Below are 22335 nucleotides of genomic sequence, written 5' to 3'. Positions count from 1 at the left end.
AAAGGTCTAATATAGAAGAGCTCTTCAGATTTGTATTCACGTAGAACAAGCCAGTTCCTTTCATATTAACTATACACACCACCTCCTTTTGGAAGAGATCTGGGAATGGTAAAAACCAGTCGGAAGATGGTCTTAACCATTTAGAAATCCAGTAACTTCTGATTTAAATGATGCTTTTAGGAGAAGGAAAACAATGCCAGATTAAAGCCTGCCTTTAACCATAAGAGTCCCTGGAATCAAACCAAAAGTGCTGCCAAGAAGCCACAGGTGTTTATCACATGGACAGGAAAAAATATGATTTTGAAGGGCACAGTGACAGTTCTTCTCTGTCTCCACTAATGGGTTATAAGATTAAAGGTTAACAACAGTACAAATACTATAATTATATAATGCTGGGTTTATTTTTCGTTCGGGTTTACAAAGAAACCTTTTTGTCCATGTGCTTCTGGGTGCTTGGAAGGTCTGCCAGCCACTGCCTTTCTTGTCACCAGAGCTCTCAGCAGGTTTACAAATGGATGTGCCCAAGACTGCCATCTGGTGGAAATGATAGAAATTGAAATAATTTTTTTTTTCTTGCATGATTGGGGGTGGTAAGTAAATAAAACTAGTTGTCTAAGAAGGTATACATTTAAAATATACTGGGGAGGGGCGTTCATTCATCACAGCAATGAGAAATATAAAATAACAAGGAATTAATTTAAGAAAGGTGTAGACCATACGGAGAAAACTACAAAACTGTACTGGGGACATTAAAAACACTTGTATAAATAGAAAGATGTAGCATCTTCCTGGTGGAACTCACCTTGGCTAAAGATACCAATGACCCCTACATTAATCTACACATATAACAATTCAATCAACACATTAATGAGATTTTTATTTGGCAGGGAAATCTTGGCCAAATTATTGAAAAAATCATCTGGAAGAATAAACACATTCAATTTTTGTAAAAGTAGAATAATAAGGGGCATTTTCCCTATCAGATAATAAAAAATGTATAATAAAACTATGATAATTGAGATGACATTGTACTGACACACAACACAAAACGATAAAATAGAATGCTTATAAAAATACAAGCATATACATGAATATATAATAAAGGACAACTTCAAATAATGAGAAAAGATTGGCTTATGTAATAGCTGGTATAAGGGGATAATGGAAAAATCTATAGGAAAATGTTATATTAGATTTTTACCTCAGAAATAAGTTCCAGTTGTATTAAAGTACAAATATTCAAAACGCCAATGTCTTAAAAGAAAATATATGTAAATATTTACTTAGGATATAAAAAATTGTCTTTGTATGCAACTGAAGGTTGATGAAACTGTTAAATAAAATTCTGAAAATTCTGAATGTAAAAGTATGACACTTCTTGAAACATATCAAATTTAACACAAAAGGTCTTTGTAGTTTACTGTACGTAAATTTTCAATTCTTTTAATGTAAAATAAAATAAACCCTATTTGATTTAAAAAGGTATATGAAGGGTAAAAGGGAATATTTTTGACCAAGAAGAGCTCTCTTACACTCTTCAGCTCTGAGCATCTTAACCCTCTCTAGTACCGCATCAATCATAGAGAGTAGAAAGTCCTTATTCTGCTTGTAGGAAAAGCTGGCATCAAAACAAAAAGTTATTGTGTAAGAAAAATCTCAGAAGTTGCATGATGTGATTTTTTTGAGGGGGGAAACCCTATGAGGTTGAGATTGTGGCTTTTTCAAAAATTAGGTCATTTCAGTATGGCTAGATGTCCTTTGGTCTTAGTCCAATCTGTGAATATCTTTCTTTAAAAACAACAACAACAAACCATAAACAATATTACAGTATTGAAAGGCAAATGGTGAACTCGGGAAAATAATTCATGACATATGTAACAGAATAATGGTTAAAATCCTACATATATAAAGAGCTCTCACAAATCAAGAAAAATTAAAAATGTGTAAACAGAGTATCTTTCATAGGTTAAGAAAAAATGCTGCCAATTAACATGTGTGAACAGGCTTATAATAAAAGAATAACCAAATATGAGAAAAACATTTTCACTCACTAGTAATCAAGTAAGTGGGGATTAAATCAAGAAAATGTAGGTTATAATATTTTACCCAGCAGCTTGGCAATGTGCAACATTGGTGAGAAAGTGAAAAACATGGGTACTCTTGTATACTATTAAGACTGTAAATGTGTATGTACCCTCTTCTTGAAAGGCAATTTAGGACACTGAATTTTGTTTTTGTATTTTATTTAACTCAAGATTTTATGAAAAATTCAAACATACAGAAAATTAGAGAAAATAATACAATTTTACCTATTGCCCAGATTTAACATTTTGACATCTTTACCTTTTTTAAGGAGAAAATAAAAACCTCGCTTTTCCCAATGCCTTTAAAAAAGTAATCACTGTTCTAAAGTTAATGTGTATTATTTTCATGTGTCTTTTATATGTACATATTACATATCCATAAATTGTATCTATCATATTTCATAAACTCTAAGATTCCATTATTTTATGTACCATTCTTTTTTTTTTTTTTTTTTTGAGGCGTAGTCTCACTCTGTCACCCAGGATGGAGTGCAGTGGCGTGATCTCGGCTCACTGCAAGCTCCGCCTCCCGGGTTCACGCCATTCTCCAGCCTCAGCCTCCCGAGTAGCTAGGACTACAGGCGCCCGCCACCTCACCCGGCTAGTTTTTTGTATTTTTAGTAGAGACGGGGTTTCCCTGTGATAGCCAGGATGGTCTCGATCTCTTGACCTCGTGATCCGCCCGTCTCGGCCTCCCAAAGTGCTGGGACCACAGGCGCGAGCCACCGCGCCTGGCCCCATTCTTTTATATGTTAAGAAAAAATGCTGCCAATTAAACTATGAAATAATGTTTGGTTAACATTTAAGATTATTTTCTCATACTTATAACAGGGTTTTAGGATAGATCTTTTTTTAATCTCACATATGCTGTTATTTCTGTGTTACATACCAAATCATAATATAATCATTTGAAGACATTTTGAGACAGGGTCTTGCTCTGTCCCACCCAAGCTGGAGTGCAGTGGCGTGATCTCAGCTCACTGAAACCTCTGCCTCCTGGATTCAAGCGATTCTCCTGCCTCAGCCTCCCAGGTAGCCGGGATTACAGGTGCACACCACCACGCCCGGCTAATTTTTGTATTTTTAGTAGAGACGGGGTTTCGCCATGCTGGCCAGGCTGGTCTTGAACTCTTGACCTCAAGTGATCTGTCCACATTACCCTCCCATAGTGCTGGGATTACAAGTGTGAGCCACCACGCCTGACCTTGAGGACATTTTAAACAGCACTTAAATATAATACATGTATTCCCGACACAGTACAAAACCCAATTGTGAATTGAGATAGACCAAGCTGGTGCAACTATGTCATGATGGCTGCCTTAGTCAATGACAATTGTTAAGATGCCATTGATTTAAGACGCTTCCTGGCCGGGCACGGTGGCTCACACCTGTAATCCCAGCACTTTGGGAGGCCTAGGCGGGCAGATCACCTGAGGTCGGGAGTTGGAGACCAGCCTGGCCAACATGGAGAAAACCCGTCTCTACTGAAAATACAAAATTAGCCGGGCGTGCTGACGCATTCCTGTAATCCCAGCTACTTGGGAGGCTGAGGCAGGAGAATCGCTTGAACCTGGGAGGCAGAGGTTGCAGTGAGCCGAGATCGCGCCATTGCACTGCAGCCTGGGTGACAAGAGTGAAACTCCCTCTCAAAATAAATAAATAAATGAAAAATAAAAAATAAAGATGCTTCCCAATTTCAAAGACATTAAAATATGAAGTGTGTTTTGGAATTAATTTTGGAGACAAATTTACTTACAAGACATCCCCTTATAACTTGCTTTGTTTCTCTCAGCGTCATGTTTTCAAAGTATTAAAAGACAGCTCACTGCCTAAGGAAGCCAACAGCAACTGGCTGCTGCTGGAGCTTGGGACTCTCTTATCTTAGCGCTCCCTCCATTTTACTGAGCCACCCCTGAAAATGCTGTTTTATGCTAAAGGGTACTAGTAGGCTAAGGAGTTATTCCTTCTTGGTAACATCTGCCTTAAATCAGGAAAATGGTCTTTTCAAAGGCCCGGGAATTCACATATCATCTGGGACTAGGGTGAAGCACTTGCTTTGGGGACAAAATTTAAGGAATGGCAAGTAATCGAGATAAATATTTTACTTTTTTTAATTTTAGATATTTTAATGCAACATTAAAAAAATCAAAACTAATGCAAAATGATGAACATAATATAAAATTTTTAAATAAGACAATCTACGCTCTTCTGAAAAAAAGAATCACTACAGAGTTTTCCATTTGCCTTAGGCTCCCACATGGCTTGGCATGGTAGTTACTAACCCTGTTTTATAGGGGGAGGAAAGGGAGTGATAGATTAAAATGAGTGAGCAACGTGGTCCCATAGTACAATTAAAAATGTAAATGTACAACAGAAACACACAAAATGATTATAGGTAGGGTGAACAATTTTCAATATTACATCCCCAAATGGATGCAAGCTCTTAATATTAGTATGTGGATTATTATTTGTATTTTATTAGAAGGAACTAGATTTAGGCCAGCTGCGGTGGCTCATGTCTGTGCCCCCAGTACTTTGGGAGGCCGAGGCAGGAGGATTGCTTGAGGACAGGAGTTCAATGCTGCAGTGTGCTATGATGCCACTGCACTCCAGCCTGGGCAACAGAGAACTTGTCTTGAAAATAAAAAATAAAAGGAACTAAATTTAAATATGGTGAAGACAATGTATACCTGCCAGATGTTAGCACTTATGAGGCTATAGTAATCAAAATGATGTGATATTTCCACAGGGTTAGACAAAAAAACAATAGAGCAGAAGAAACTACAAATGGACCACACATATTTGGGGAATGGGAATTTGACAGGGGTGGCATGGTGTTGGCACAATTAGTTAGCTGGATGGGAAAAAAAAGATTCCTTAGTTCATACACTATGTAACAAGAAATTCAAGAATGATTAAAAACTTAACCAAGCATATGTGCTTGGGAGGTAGAAGACTTCTAAAATGGCTGGAAGGTAACATTACAGATCCTTCTGTAGTTCACAAGCATGATGATTGGGTTTTCACACTTATGTGTGAGATGTGCCTCCCCTCAGCCTTGTTACATTATCCACGTGACATGAAAATGAAAATGTATAAATTTAAAAAATTAGAGACTATATGAACTTGGGATGAGGATGATTTCCTAAACAAGAAAAACACACAGCAAAAAAAAAAAAAAAAAAAAAAAGACAAATAGCAAGACTACATAAACAAAGAAAAACAAACAAAACAGTCTGAGAGGTTTTGCAGCTCACATAACAAAGGATTAGTATCTAGACTATATAGAAACAGACAAATAAATTAGAAAAAGACAAGCCCAATGGAAAAATGGACAAAAGGTGTGAACATTCAATTCAGAAAAGAGGAAACTCAAATGGCCAATATATATAGAAAAGATGTTCTTCTCACATGTAATCAGAAATGCAAATTATATAATAATATTTCATACTTATCCAATTGGAATTTTTTCTTTTTTTTGCATTAGAGACAGGGTCTCATTCTGTTACCCAAGCTGGCATGCAGTGGCGCATTTGTAGCTCACTGCAGACTTGAACTCCTGGGCTTAAGGGATCCTCCTGCTTCAGCATCCAAATAGCTAGGACTACAGGTGCACGCCACCCAAATTTTCTGTTGGTTTTCCTCCTTTCTCTCTCCTCTCCCTCTTCCTCCTCTCCCCTCCTTTTTTCAGTTAGGAATTTTAGTGACATAATTTCAGTTTACATTAAGGTTTCTGATCATACATGTAAAATATATTATTACAACCATTTAAAATATGTTTTAAAGTTATTGGATTTAATTAACTCCTGGAGTATAGGATCTTTAGGAGCCTACAGAACTTTCATGAAGACTTCACATTTTAAAATTACTTACAGTCAGAAGTAAACTAGAACTCTTAAGAATGTTTATGTATAGTTCAAGCTCCCCCTAAATTTTTTTTTTGTTTGTTTGTTTTTTGTTTTTTTTGTTTTTTTGAGACGGAGTCTCGCTCTGTCGCCAGGCTGGAGTGATTTTCCTGTCTCAGCCTCCTGAGTAGCTGGGCCTACAGGCACCCGCCACCACGCTCAGCTAATTTTTCTAATTTTAGTAGAGACGGAGTTTCACCAGGTTGGCCAGGCCGGTCTCTAACTCCTGACCTCAGGTGATCCACCCGCCTCGGCCTCCCAAAGTGCTGGGATTAAAGGCGTGAGGCACTGCGCCCGGCAGAACCCAGTAACTTTCAAGAGTATACTTCAGCCGGGCGCGGTGGCTCAAGCCTGTAATCCCAGCACTTTGGGAGGCCAAGACGGGCGGATCACGAGGTCAGGAGATCTAGACCATCCTGGCTAACACGGTGAAACCCCGTCTCTACTAAAAAATACAGAAAAAGTAGCTGGGCGAGGTGGCGGGCGCCTGTAGCCCCAGCTACTCGGGAGGCTGAGGTAGGAGAATGGCGTGAACCCAGGAGGTGGAGCTTGCAGTGAGCTGAGATTCGGCCACTGCACTCCAGCCTGGGCGACAGAGCCAGACTCCGTCTCAAAAAAAAAAAAAAAAAAAGAGTATACTTCAGTAGAACCAAAGTGCCATATCAATTATAAGCAGTCTTAAGTACAATTTTAATAGCAAATATTAAATATTTTAAATAAGCTTTATACTGTATCAATTTATTATGATTATTCATAGGCAAAATCTCATGACAATAAACCCCATGGTGCTCTATATCATGTTACTGTGGAATTTTGTTAAGATAAATTGCATTTCGGGCTGGGCACGGTGGCTCACGCCTGTAATCCCAGCACTTTGGGAGGCCAAGGTGGGCAGATCACCTGAGGTCAGGAGTTCGACCAGGCTGGCCAACAGGGTGAAATCCCATCTCTACTAAAAATACAAAAAAATTAGCTGGGCATGGTGGCAGACACCTGTAATCCCAACTACTCATGAGGCTGAGGCAGAAGAATTGCTTGAACCCAGGAGGTGGAGGTTGCAGTGAGCCGAGATTGTGCCATTGCACTCCAGCCTGGGCAACAAACGTGAAACCCCATCTCAAATAATAAATAATAAATTGCATTTCATAACTTCAAGACTTGGGAATGAAGCAAAACCACCTCTTCATAATCACTGCCCAAAAAAGTAAGTGTAAACGACTCAGGAGAGGGAAAGAAGGTATCAGACCCACTATTAGAATAACTCTTGGGTGGTACTGGTCCTCTTCATCTCAAATGCAAAACTATTTTCATGATAGGTGAATGTTACATGGAAAGAATACATTTGTTGTACAGATTTATTCATTAAAAACACACTGTTGCCAATATTATAGACTAGGCTTATTAATTAAGAAAAAGAAGTAAAGTCCAATCTTTCATTCTACCCTTACATAAAAGGTCTGGCTCTTTTGTGTCCCACTGGAGTTGTGGATACTTATGAGATAACAGAAATACTAACTTCCTAACACTAAGTGCCCCTCACCTCCGAATTAGAAGAGCATATCTACCAGTTATATCTGAGCACAAAACAGTATGCTAGTTAGAGGTGTTTGCAGGCAAAATAAAACGGAAACAGAAAATAAGGGGGAGAAAATACCACAGCCAGAAAAGCCAGCAGGAAGTGAGAAATGGCGGTGATGCTGCCTGAAAAGCAATGTATTCTCTATTAGTAGCTACACTTATTACTTCTAGACCATAATGTAACATACACAAATCATCAAAACAATGGGCAAACACAAACACTTGTTTAGCATTTTCTTTAGGGTTCACAAAATAACTCCCAAAGTTGAATAGAAAAAAACTTAAAAGCAATTTAGCATAAAAACAAGAGTGCAAACTGTTATAATGCCCATTATGAACTAAAAGCAAGTAACTTCATTTAAGTGCATTTTCTAATACAGAATTTAAAAAGTAACTTCAGAATTGCTTTGAAATTAAATCATCGCTTGAATTCATCTTAACAATTATGTCAGCATTTGACTATTTTACATATACAATGGATTTTTTGCACAACTAGGAATTTTCTAATATGTGAAAAACATCACAATTTGCTATTTTTCACTAAATACTGTTTAGCTTCTCAAAACGTGTTCCACAAGAAATTTTATCACGTTTTCCCTTAATACTTATACCAGATGAACTTCAAAACACAAATGAAGACAATTTGGAAGAGGAAATGTCAGTGTGAGATGTCATTTAAAAAATATAACCTTAAATTCAAGACAAGGAAGAATAATATTTGGCCAGCAAAAGATATTTGATGGACATGTTCAGGTTAATTTCAAGTATTGAAGTTGGATAAAGACTCGGGCACCATATATTGCTCTGGTTTGTGCATTTTCCAAGGTTTCGGAAAATATATCAGGCAGTTTGACAAGTAAACTAATGAGGCTGTAATTCCTGACTCAAATGTAAGGCTAATATGATTATAGGAACATTTTTTTCCCCAACTAACACTATTTCTCCTGTTATTAAAAACCATTTTAAAGCCTAGATAGAATGACAACTGGCAAGGCAGTGCCATTATTTTCATATAGGGAGACCAGTTCATTATAACTTTTTTTGAGACGGGTTCTCCCTCTGTCGCCCAGGCTGGAGTGCAGTGGCGCGATCTTGGCTCACTGCAACCTCCACTTCCCAGGTTCAAGCGATTCTCCTGCCTCCAGCTCCCGACTAGCTGGGACTACAGGCACGCAGCACCACACCAAGCTACTTTTTGTATTATTATTATTTTTTTTTAAGTAGAGACAGGTTTCACCATTTTAGCCAGGCTGATTTTGAACTGTTGACCTCAAGTGATCTGCCCGCCTTGGCCTGCCAAAGTGCTGGGATTACAGGTGTGAGCCACTGCGCCCGGCCTTCATTACAATTTTTTTCAGTGACAATGCAACTCTCAATGGATTTCTACTTTAGCATTAAGAAATATGACTCTTGGTGGTAAATTCTATTCAGGTTAATAAACTAACGGTGAAGCAGCTTGGAAGCATTTGTTGCTTAGATTGTTTATTCCTTCACAATGTTATTTTAAAATTTAAGATAATTTTTTCAATATAAAAGGGACATATATTTAAAATTCGAGATGGAGTCTTGCTGTTGCCCAGGCTGCTGTGCAGTGGCTGGATCACAGCTCACTGCAGCCTTGAACTCCTGAATTCAAGCAATCCTCCTGCCTCAGTTTCCCAAGTAGCTGGGACTATAGGCATGTGACACCATGCTGAGTACTTAAAATCTGTGTGTGTGTAGAAACCAGGTCTTGCTGTATTGCCCAGGTGGGTCTCAAACTCCTGGCCTCAAGCATTCCTCCTGCTTTAGCCTCTGGGATTACAGGCACAAGCTACCACAACATTCAGCTAAGCGGTCTTTTCTCTTCTGAGACGGAGTTTCGCTCTTGTTGCCCAGGCTGGAGTGCAATGGCACGATCTCATCTCACTGCAACCTCCGTCACCTGGGTTCAAGCAATTCTTCTGCCTCAGCCTCCCAAGTAGCTGGGATTATAGGCATGCACCACCACGCCTGGCTCATTTTGTATTTTTAGTAGAGACAGGGTTTCTCCATGTTGGTCAGGCTGGTCTCAAACTCCCGAGCTCAGGTATCTGCCTGCCTCAGCCTCCCAAACTGCTGGGATTACAAACATGAGCCACCATGCCCACCCTTAACAAAAAACTTTAATCACTGCAGAATAATGGATTCGTATTTAGAAGAACTGCATAATTCAGTGAACCAGTATTTTCCAAATGACCAATTCATGATGTGACAAAATCATGTATAGCCAGAAGGTCCATTCAAAATGCAAGACAGACCCAGTGGATTTTAACATAACAAACTAAGAAAAGTCCTCTAATAAACTTTCCGATTTCACATTGCAACCAACCTTCAAGAAACTATCGGTTGTCAAGTTTTGATATCTACAATTATCTGAAGTTACTAAAATACTCCTGTTTTCCAACTACCTATCTGTGTGAGGCCAGGTTTCTTCATATACTTCAACCATAGGGCCGCACCACACTGTAGCAGACTGAATGCAGAAGCACAAACAAGAATTCAGCCCAATATTAAAGGCTCACAAAAATGAAAACTGGTCCTTCTTTTTACACTGCATTTTTGTATCTTAACTTATAAGACAATTATTTTTCATAAAATAGTTTATGTTAACATGTAATCATTTTATTTAACAAATTAAAACAGTATGTATAATTTCTCAGTTTTAATTTCTAATATAGTAAATATCAATAGTACCCACAAAAGCAAAAGTTCATTGGAATATACAATTTGTAAGAGTATAAATGGGTCCTGAGACCAAAATACTTGAGAATACCCAGGCTAGGAAATTCAGATGAGTAAACACTGAACATCGGTTTTTCTTTTACTAACTCATACATTATTTCTATTTCAAGCACCAGTAACCCCCAATGAAAAAGATTTTATTTTTTTATTTTTTATTGTTTTTGAGACGGAGTCTCGCCCTGTCCCCAGGCTGGAGTGCAGTGGCGCGATCGTGGCTCACTGCAACCTCTGCCTCCTGGGTTCAAGCAATTCTCCTGCCTCAGCCTCCCGAGTAGCTGGGATTACAGGCACGCACCATCACGCCCAGCTAATTTTTCTATTTTTAGTGGACACGGGGTTTCACCATGTTGGCCAGGACGGTCTCGATCTCTTGACCTTGTGATCCACCCGCCTTGGCCTCCCAAAGTGCTACGATTACAGGCGAGAGTCAACGCACCTGGCCAAAGGCAAGTTTTTCAAAAAGGAGTATAAATATTTCTGGAGTAGAGAAGGGGTTAATATTGTCCTGTACAGTTTGGATAATTCCTATTTGGAATTAAATTTTCACAAGTATGCCAACCACATAAGAAGTTTAAAATAACATTAAAAACTGAATCATACCAAATAGTAACATGTCACACTGTTTTTATCAATTCTTTATTTAGGTAACAAGTTGGTTATGTTCACTGCATTGTATGAAACATCACAATATCATACTGGAAAGTACTATCAGTACAGGGTTGGATCAGAGTGGACAGTTTGAACAATAAACCATTTTGCATTCTTCATTCCCTATCTTTTAACAACCCCCCAAACCCAGTAAAGGGACAAACAGCTTTTCACATCATCATGTAAAGCACTTTAACTTACAAGGCTAAAATCTAAAGAATAAATAAAATATATTGTGGCAATAATTCCTTTTAAACCAAAAATCAGGTGCACAATAAATCAAATGATCAGGAAAGCTGTCTGTATTTAAACGTGTGGCTCTCCAGAAACAGCTTCAGGAAAATGTTACAGAAAATACCATGAATTCCATTTCACACAGGACCAGATGATGACTCATTTTAACTATACACAAGGGCAATTACATTCTGCTGAAACACAATTTAAACATATAGGAAAATGTTTACAAAGCATCCACAACATGTAAACCATCTACAAATGGATACATTCATTACTTCTCCTAACCCAGTAACTTCTTTCAGATAAATACTTTACTCTTCATATTCAGCATTAATTGAATTTAATACATGCAAAACTCAGAAGAATTCAAGGTTACTGTAAAAATAGAATTAAACTAATAAATCTTCAAGTACCTTATGTGACAGCCACTCTGTACCGTGCCCAATGTTATAAAATGAAAGGTTACTGAACCCATGAAAATATCTCTGTAATATTTCCTTAGATCTAAAATAGATAATTTTAAATGTATTTATAGTAATTTCAATGTGATATTCTGAGCTTTTAAAATAACATAAATGATTAAAAATACCAAATTACACAAAACTCGTATCTTAAAAGCTGAAAAAATTAAAACTATAGAAACCCACATGTAAAACAAAAATCACAATTTACATTATAAAGACAAATCTCATCTTTAAAAAATTTCCAACAGTGAAATGTCAAAGCAAATTATAAATAGCCATAAATTAATCCATTTGGTTTCAAAAGATTTTCTAGGGAGAGGTGAAGGATGCAGTAGATACATGCATAAAATTTGTAAGGGTTTATAATATTATTCCCAAATACACTTTATCTTGAAGCAAGGCAACATTACAATTTGGACATTATTGGAGAACCCAGTTTGGTAATACAGGTAAAATTGGAAAAAAATTAAATAACAATCAATAATAAATACATATCCTATAGAAATTGCTCAAATGAAATTCCAAGCCACAGAGCTGCAAAAGGCTTCCAACTTGGTGAACTGAAAAAAGGAACATATCATACAATTCTTTACTCTTACATGCTTACATGTTGTGTGTTTTGTTTAAAGAAAAAAACATAATGTATTTTCAGAGTATAGCTAACTATATTTCCCATGCACCTCAGGCACATTGTTGATTTGTGGTGAAATAACTCCACTGGTTTCTAGGGCCAAAAGTTCAATACAGATGTAATGAGTATGCCTGAGGTTGGCAAAAAATACTGTAGTACAGGCAATGCTACAAGTGGCAACTGTCAGAAAACACAAATATGAACAAATGATGGGAAATGCTAATGATTTTCTGCTCATATCACAAAACGTTGGGAATCCGCAAGAATATTTTCCCCTTGTATTGAAGAAAATTGTGATTAAAAGTTTTTTCCCCCAATTTTCAGAATCAAAAGCATTTTAGAAGGTTTTTAAGGCTACCATGGGTCTTCTAGATCTCCAGCACCCTACAGGAAGAGAAAAGGAAGAATATTATTATTTACCTATACCACTTCCAGACTGGATTGAATTTCAAAAGAAAACAAAATTGATGAACAAGTTACCTTCCTTTCTTTGTCTGAAAAGGGTACTTTTACAGAGAGATGTTGTGTATTGTATATTGTGTGTGTACACGTGTATCTAATATAGATAGATAACTGGGTTGGGTTATTTTCCTCCCCTCTCCATCAAATGCCTTCCTTTCTCAAAGCACTTAAGAATATTCTGGCATTGGAAAAATACATCAAAACATCAGCTATAACATCCAAAGATTCCAAAGTTTCAATTTATGGTAACTTAAAGCAACTTCAGACACATGATATAAATATAAACGTAAAGAAGAAAAGTTAATGTTCTACAGTCATAAAAAATTTTTTAAAATATTTCCCCCATGTGACTAATCTATAATTTAAAAATCCCTTTAAACAAAAACTCTCACCTGCCACTATTTTAAAAACAGCCCATAATTATTCCATTTATTAAGAACTAATAAAAATTTGTAACAAAATGGACAATTCTGCAATCTTTAAAATGCTCACTGTGGCAATTTTCTCACATGTCTATGTGTGCCCATAATCTCCAAAGATTAATATTTTGTACCACAAAAGACGGATAAGAAAAAGAATAGATTTAAGTATGTAACACATATATTTTAACATTAAACTTCTTTCCTTTTAATTAATGAAAAAAGGTAAGCCAAAAGTGTTCTAAATGTTATATAAATACAAATGAATTTCTAATGGGTATTCTTCCAATATACCAAACTTGGTTGTTTTTAAAAAATTAATTCAAAAATAAGTACAACATGCATAGATTATTCCACATCACATGCTTTATTTGGACTTAAACACTTATAATTTCATTCTAAACACTTGGTTGACATACATTTTGATGTGTGTAGTTAGGCTATACAGAATATACAAACCAAAGCTGTATGAATAATACATAGGTTTTTCAAAAGTTATGTTTCATAAAGAATACAGAGAAAGGAAAAATAGCCACACATCCAGTATCTCACAACTTCTAAAAATAAAACTACAGAGATGTAAAATATAAACAAATCAAACAACACACAAATTATTATCCTTGAAAGAAAAATTACAGGCCAGCATCAGCCATTCTTTGAAGAACTAAAATTATTAAAGAAAACATAAATTTATTACAAAGCTAACTATGAGTGTACTAATAGGTAAAATAATATGAAGCAGTATAATTCTACATTAACAAGTTTTTCCATAATATAGTGTAATCTCTCTAATCAAAATTTCTAATCCTATCTAGTATTAACTACTGACTGTAATTCATAATTGGTATCCTAATTTCTGGCATACAATGTGAAATAACATATAATTTCATTAATATAAATAGTCAATTTTACACTATCTCATAAAGGTGTATGCAAAGGCCTTTTTAAAAAACAAGGCTATCTGAATATAATAAAACTAGTTTTCCAAGATTCAAATAACAAAACGGTTATATAAATGCATACATTACACTTCCTAAGTTAAAAACCATCAAAGATCACAAAAATATTACCAAAAAGAAAAGTCATATTTTTTCACCACTCATCTTTGTCCCTGCATCTTCATTAGAGCTGTCTAATTCAGCAAGACCACTTTCTGATTCAGTATGGCTTTCCTGCATTGTCACTGGGTTTCCAGCATCACTGTTCGAAGAAGTAGCTGTGGCAGCTGGTTCAGCAGGGCTTTCTTCTCCCTCTACTTTAGCTAGCCTGTAACTAGTCAGCATCTCCTCCAGAAGTTGTCGGTAGTTTCCCCTATGATTAATTCTCATTTGCCTGAGAGCTTCCACCAATTTTCCCTGTGATCCACTTTCCTCTGCTTCCTCGGAGGCCTTTTTTTAAGATTCAAGACCCCAGTGTCAGTAGACAAACTAGGATATCACATGTATTTCATAACACATTACAGCAAAATACTAATTTCTCTACTGAAAAGTAATATAGTCTAAGCATGAGAACATTTTATTAAATATAGATTCTTACCTGTATCAATAAAAACTTCCAATTACAATATCTCAAGTCATTTTAAGCAAATTACCATTAACTAGTTTATGTCTTATTTCACAGTCATTTAAAATTTAATCTGAAATTTACTCAGCTTTCATAATTCAACAGCAACACAAGCATTTCCTAAAACTGACTTACTTAAAAAAAAAAACAATAATTGGCTATACGATTTAGTACAAAAGAAAATTAATGTTTAAAGCAGTAGGAAAAGGACAGAAAAGCAAGCCATCAGAACAATTTCTTCATCATTTCTGCTAAATGATAAGTAGGAAATACAAAACATAAAACTATATAGATTTAAACAGATCTTTGAAAAACTTTAGAGTTTTCACGGATAAAAATTGTATTTACTTTTTGCCCTTATTTTGATAAAAACATCTCTAGATAAAAATAAATTAAGTATTTTAAGTATGAATAATAAACTACTCAATCCTTTCATATTTTAGTAAATGTTGGAAAATCTACAGGTTTCTACAATAGTAATTACTTTAATACTGTACAGAACAAGCTCTAATTATCCAAGCTGATCACAGTTAAGCTGACAGACTAAAATCAAGATACCCTTACATTATGTGCCTCTTGATATGATGCATTATACAGTCATGTCCTGTATTCGTGCCAAAAAATGTTTAGAATGTATCTAATAATGCTAATTCCCAGTTTACAGGGAAAAAGTGAATAGAGGATCAAGTTATAGCACAACATGAGAAAACAATCATATGAATTCAGAATGCAGAACGTACTATGAAAAACTGGCTCAGGCTCTTCAAAGTCAGTGTCAAGGGGAAAAAAACAGCTGAGGGGCTTGATGATTAAAGACTTGTTTAATGTGCTTGACTGATAAACTTGATTAGACTGGGATTCAAAATAACAATTACAATAGTCATTCTGGGGACAACTAGGGAAATTTAAACTTGATATTCGATATTATAAAATTTATTATTTTATACACCTACAATGTACCCACAAAAATTACAAATAAATTTAAAAAAATTAATTTTCTTAGGTATAATAATGGTATTATGGTTATATAGAAAAACGTCTTCATTCTTTTTTTGTGAGATGGAGTTTCACTCTTGTTGCCCAGGCTGGAGGGCAATGGCGTGATCTTGGCTCACCGCAACCTCCACCTTGCAGATTTAAGTGATTCTCCTGCCTCAGCCTCCCGAGTAGCTGGGATTACAGGCATGTGCCACCACGCCCAGCTAATTTTGTATTTTTAGTAGAGATGGGGTTTCTCCATATTGGTCAGGCTGGTCTTGAACTCCTGACCTCAGGTGATCCGCCTGCCTTGGCCTCCCAAAGTGGTGGGATTACAGGTGTGAGCTACTGCGCCTGGTTGAAACATGTCTTCATTCTTAAGAGCTGCATGCTTAAATGTTTACAGGTAAAATATGATGTCTGCAATTTGCTCTCAAAGCGTTCAGTCAAAAAAAGAAAAAAAACAGTAGATACAGAAAGAAAAACAAAGCAACTATGGCAAAATGTTAAGTTGTTGAATCTAGATAGACAATGTATAGCTGTTCCAACATATCATATCCCCTTTTTGAATACATTTGGAAGTTTTCATCTTAAAATAAAATACAAAATAGGTTATTGATGCAGTTGATCTGACACAAACTCTTAACCTTCTTTAGAGACACTATACTACACTTTTGGAACAAAGATAACACTAATAAAGCCATATAATAAATGGCAATGTTTTATTAGAAAAATGAGAGCAAATGAATGTTATTTTTTAAAAAATTGTCCCCATTGGCCAGGAGCAGTGACTCATGTCCGCAATTTCACCACTTTGGGAGACAGGGGTAGGAGGATTGCTTGAGGTCAGGAGTTCTAGGCCAGCCTGGGCAACACAGTGAGACCCTATCTCTACAAAAAATGTTTAAAAGGAGCACGCCCATAGTCCCAGCTACTCTGGGAACTGAGGTGAGAGGTTGAGCTAAGTCGAGGAGGTTGAAGCTTCAGTGACCCATGATCATGCCACTGAACTCCAGTCTGGATGACAGAGTGAGACCCTCTTAAAAAAGAACAAAAAAACAAATGAGTGCTTGTTAGGCTGAGGTGGGTGGATCATGACGTCAGGAGTTCAAGACCAGCCTGGCCAAGATGGTGAAACCCTGCCTCTACTAAAAATACAAAAAATTAGCAGCATGCGGTGGCAGGTTCCTGTAATACCAGCTACTCGGGAGGCTGAGGTAGGAGAATCGCTTGAATTCGGAGGGTGGAGGTTGCAGTGAGCCAAGATCACACCACTGCACTCCAGCCTGGGCGACAGAATGAGACTATCTCAACAACAACAACAACAACAACAACAACAAAGTGCTTGTTTTCTTGCCTCAGACATGTGGCGGGGTGGGGAGGGGGGAACGGGGCGGGGAAGTGTCCTCATGGCAAAAAATGAGATGATACTGGGCCGGGCACGGTAGCTCATGCCTGTAATCACAGCACTTTGGGAGGCTGAGGTGGGTGGATCACCTGAGGTCAGGAGTTTGAGACCAGCCTCGCTAACATGGTGAAACCCCATCTCTACTAAAAATACAAAAATTAGCTAGGCATGGTATGTGCACCCATAATCTCAGCCACTCGGGAGGGTGAGGCAGGAGAATCACTTGAACTCGGGAGGTGGAGGAGGTTGCGGTGAGCCAAGATCACACCCACTGCACTCCAGTCTAGGCATCTCCCAAAAAAAAAAGAGATGATACTGTGTATCGCCCATGTTTTTTGGGTACATATACGTCTGTGTATCTGTTCATGTTAGCATATGTAAAAATACCTGAAAAGAAAGGAAATACAGCAATACAATGATAATGGGCAGGGAGTTCAGACACTTTATTTTCTTTGAATTTTCCAATTTTGCACAACAAGCATATTAGCTGTCTTTTAATTTGCAAAATTTATTATGTGGACTTAAAACATGTTTCCCTAAATAAAGTTTCTCAGCCAGGGCTGGTGGCTCATGCCTGTAATCCCAGGACTTTGGGAGGCCAAGGTGAAAGGATCACTTGAGCCCAGGAGTTTGAGATTAGCCTGGGCAACATACGCAGACCCCGTCTCTACAAAACAAAAATTTTAAAAATTAGGTGTGGCAACACACACCTCTGGTCCCAGCTACTTGGGAAGCTAAGGTGGGAGGATCACTTGAGCCCAGGAGGTTGAGATTACAGTGAGCCATGTTCATGCCTCTACACTCCAGCCTGGGCAATGGAGGAAGACTCTGTCATTCATTCATTCATTCATTAATAAATAAATAAATAAATACAAAGTTTCCCATTTCAATCTATTCAGGAAGCGTTGAGATGGAACAATGTGATAAGTATAATGATAAACCTGTCAGTCTTTAAGAGGAAATGTTCTACTTTATGGTATATCACAAAGACTTTTTAATGCAGGGCCTACAACCCTCTCCCCCAGAAAACCCCCAAACCAAAAAAAAAAAAAAGAAAAAAACAAAGGATAAAAACCTACCATTTTATTTTTAAAAAATTATAGGACATTAAAACAAAATCTGCTTCAAAGACTTACACATAGAAGTGATTATCAACCCTTGTTCCACATTGGAATTACTTGTGGAGCTTTTAAAATTGCATACACGTCAGAGTTCTATTTCAAAATACACAGATTCAGTGGATTTGGGTTGTTCTTTTAAAGCCTGACAGGCAATTCGGATATACAGCCAGGGTTGAAAATCACTGATATAGACTAAATGGCATAACTCTATTTGGAGGTGGACTTATTAATAAGGTTGGATGAAAGGTTGTTCTATTTGTCGTATTTGGGTCAGTTTTGGCAAGTTCAACACATAAAGTACCTCTCACTTTCCAACTGACACTTTCATTATTAATCACCTGTATTTCTGTGAATTGCCATAGCAGTGATAGTTTGGGAAGGGAAGTTGCTTTTTAAAAGACATACTAGGTCGGGCACGGTGGCTGACCTGAGGTCTGTAATCCCAGCACTTTGGGAGGCCGAGGCGGGCAGACCACGAGGTCAGGAGATCGAGACCATCCTTGTTAAACACGGTGAAACCCTGTCTCTACTAAAAATCAAAAAATTAGCCGGACGTGGTGGCAGGCACCTGTCGTCCCAGCTACTTGGGAGGCTGAGGCAGGAGAACGGCGTGAACCCAGGAGGTGCGTAGCTTGCAGTGAGCTGAGATCGTGCCACTGCACTCCAGCCTGGGTGACAGAGTGAGACTCCAACTCAAAAAAAAAAGGCATACTAAAACTAAACCATGGCCAGGCATGGTGCCTCATACCTGTAATCCCAGTACTTTTGGAGGCCGAGGCAGGTGGATCACTTTAGTTCAGGAGTTCGAGACTAGCCTGATCAACATGGTGAAACCCGTCTCAACTAAAAATACAAAAATTAGCTATGCATGGTGGTGCATGCCTGCAGTCCCAGCTACTTGGGAGGGTGAGGCAGGAGAATTGCTTGAACCTAGAAGGCAGAGGTTGCAGTGAGCCGAGATTGCACCACTGTACTTCAGCCTAGGTGACAGGGTGAGACTTGGTCTCTAAAAATGAAAAATAAAAAAATTAAAAGCAAAAGAAAACCAAATCAATAAATCAAGTAGAGATGGATTTGCAATGGCTGACATTACAGAATCACTAAATTGAGAAGAACTTTAGCTAATGACCACACTTAAAAGTCATTTTATCTTATGGCAAATTGCACTTTCTCATCACTCTGGATAGACAATAGAGGACTGAAATCTCTTCCCCAGCCATTACATTTGATTTTTCCAAACACTGTTACATAACTCTCTCATGGGCTTTCATTAATATTAGAAGAGAAACCTATTATCTAGGTTCCTGCACTTTCTCTATCTGAACTCATACAATTGATATAGCACACCTATTTTTACACATCTATTATAGCTATTAACTCTACCTTGCAACGGTTCACAAGACTCTCCACTTAGACTGCAAACTCTTTGAGAGTAAAGACAATTTCATATTCCATTCTATGTCCTCCTATCATCTAGGGAAGGAAAAATAATATTTGTGCTAAGAACTTTACATACATAATCTTACTGAATCCTCACAGGTACCCTACAAAGTAAGAACTCCAGTTATTTTTATAAGTGAGGAAACTAAGGCTCAGAGAGATTTAAGTTATTTGTCAGAGTGACAATCTTAGTAAGTGGCAGAGCTCTGATTTGTGCACAGGTATAATTAAGATCAATGTCTATCTTTATGCTCTGTTGAATACACTATGGCGAGTAACATTTTTTGCATATGAAGTACCTCATATAGGTAAGACTCTTACTAAAGAAATATTGGTGAATTATAGAACACCACAGGTTATTTCATATTGAAGTTTATATTTCCTTAATATAGTAAAACTAATAATACCATAGAACTCTAGTTATATTGATTAAACTATCATATCAGATGGGATGTTTACAATTCTGTAAAGTAAATTGAAGGCAATTACTGAAATGAGAATTTAGGACATCTCCCATCCACCCTAGGTTTTAAGGTTTTACTATCAGCTAGACTAACACAGCTTAAAAATCAAATCTCTCATAATGAAAATACTAACTCACACCAAATAAGACATAGAAATTAGATAAATCAAGCAGAGTGTAGTAATAAGAGGGGGAAGGAAGGTAATCTAAGCACATTTAAAAAAATAAAGTTTAACCAGCTAATAGTTATTTGCAGCAATTATTTATCTCTTGAAACACAGCTCTCATAACTAAAATTCTTTTTTTTGATACAGAGTCTTGCCCTGTCGCCCAGCCTGGAGTGCAGTGGCGCGATTTTGGCTCACTACAAGCTCCGCCTCCTGGGTTCACGTCATTCTCCTGCCTCAGCCTCCCGAGTAGCTGGGACTACAGGTGCCCGCCACCACACCTGGCTAATTTTTTGTATTTTTAGTAGAGGCAGGGTTTCACCGTGTTAGCCAGGATGGTCTCGATCTCCTGACCTCGTGATCTGCCTGCCTCGGCCTCCCGAAGTGTTGGGATTATAGGCGTGAGCCACTGCACCCAGCCCATAACCAAAATTCTTAAAATGACTACTTATAACAGTAGAGAAAAAGTAAACACTAGTAAAAATATTTCTTGTGGAGTCCTATGCGCTGCTTGTCAGACAAAAAAATTTTAAAACTAAAAATTCTCGAATATGACAAAATGTGATACAATTGATAACGAATGAAGATTCTAATAAATTAGATGTTACTTGAAGAATCATGTCAAATTTAATGAATAATTTTAGACAGTGTCGGTCAAGACCACACAGCTAAGTGTTATATCAATCATACCCTAAAAACATAGTGACTAATGTTAGTGCATTTTCAAACAGTATAGGTCTTCTCTATGGCAATGCTTTGACAAGTGAATAAAAAGTAAACATGAAAAAACTAATATTCACCTAGTTCTAAAAACTGTGATATAAAAATGTAAAAGCAGTTATGGGTATTGCATTTATCTGTTTGAAGTAAAACAGAAAAATGCATGCAAAATTTAATAATGTAAAAACAATACAGAGATTCTTTTGGGCTCAAAAAGAGACTAATCTGTCCTATTTTTTTCTTCCCTTCTCTAAGATCAAAATGCCTTAAACCATTTTTGGATTAAGATAAATATGTGTATTTAAATGAAAAATAACTGACAAGGAATTGGGCTTGACTGCTTCAACAACTTTATAAAATATTTACCATTAAAAACAGATTATCTTGTGGTTGGGTGCAGTGGCTCATGTCTGTAATCCCAGAACTTTGGGAGGCTGAGGTAGGAAGGTAACTTGAGCTCAGGAGTTCAAGACTAGCCCTGGCAATGAAGCGAGACCCTGTCCCTACAAAAAATACAAAAAATTAGCCGAGTGTGGTGCTGTGTGCCTGTAATCCCAGCTACTCTGGAGGCTGAGCTGGGAGGATCGCTTGAGCCTGGGAGGTTGAGGCTGCAGTGAGCCATGATGGTGCCATAGCACTCCAGCTTGGGACAAAGAACGAGACCCTGTCTCAATCAATAAAACGGAGTATCTTAAGACTATTAAACATATTTACGAAAGAATGGGAAATGATTTTTCCTGGATGGTAGACAAAGGTGGGGTACAGACATACATAATCTCTAACTACCTTAAAAAGGCCACATGGAATAATGTAAAGAGAACAGGTTTTGGAGTCAGCCTAATTCAAATTCTGGCTGCATGATTTATTTAGCTTTGTGACCTGTGCAAGCTACCTCATCTCTGTAAGTCTCATCTGTAAAAGAAAGGTACTGAGAAGATGACCTATGACTCTGTGTGTGTATAAATAAGGGGCTTGGCACAAGTAGGAGCTGGGTAAATACAGGTCACCCCCCTGTGCAACTTTACCCTTGGAAAATTACCAACTTATGCAACTACTTGATCAGTGGCATACTAATTCAAAAGCATTATGAGTCTTTTTCAAGGGAAGAACGTTTTGCATGAAAATATAAAACGCTATAAATACAGACTTTCATACCAATTAGTAACCTCAAATTAATTTTTAAATATATGACTTAAGGACAGCCTTAAGCAAATTACTAGAAATGAATAAATACAAATATTTCCTATTCAAAAAATATTTACTGAGCTTTCACAGTATGCCAGG

At 37.2% G+C, this 22335-nt stretch overlaps 1 protein-coding gene and 1 pseudogene across 4 annotated transcripts in view; one reads left to right on the top strand and one right to left on the bottom strand.

Moving 5' to 3' along the window:
- Window positions 1-336: 336 nt before the first annotated feature.
- PPM1B (protein phosphatase, Mg2+/Mn2+ dependent 1B) overlaps window positions 337-22335 on the bottom strand; it is an 87385-nt gene continuing 65386 nt past the window's right edge. The window contains exons 5-6 of one of the 4 annotated variants that reach the window (XM_017947477.2): window positions 19645-19734; window positions 14471-14579 (exon numbers count right to left, since the gene is read on the bottom strand). In XM_017947477.2, coding sequence (XP_017802966.1) covers window positions 19672-19734 — 63 coding nt within the window. In that variant the 3' untranslated portion in view covers window positions 14471-14579; window positions 19645-19671. Of the gene's footprint in view, window positions 535-10937; window positions 12695-13535; window positions 14580-19644; window positions 19735-22335 lie in introns of those variants that run through there. The other 3 variants (XM_017947475.2, XM_003908576.4, XM_003908574.4) reach the window with 3 other exon arrangements.
- LOC116270449 lies at window positions 5072-5164 on the top strand (annotated as a pseudogene).

This window comes from Papio anubis, chromosome 14, assembly GCF_008728515.1.
Source record: "Papio anubis isolate 15944 chromosome 14, Panubis1.0, whole genome shotgun sequence".
Classification (NCBI taxonomy): domain Eukaryota; kingdom Metazoa; phylum Chordata; class Mammalia; order Primates; family Cercopithecidae; genus Papio; species Papio anubis.
The sequence above is the reverse complement of the archived record's forward strand: the minus strand, read 5'-3'. Positions and strand labels throughout refer to the sequence as shown.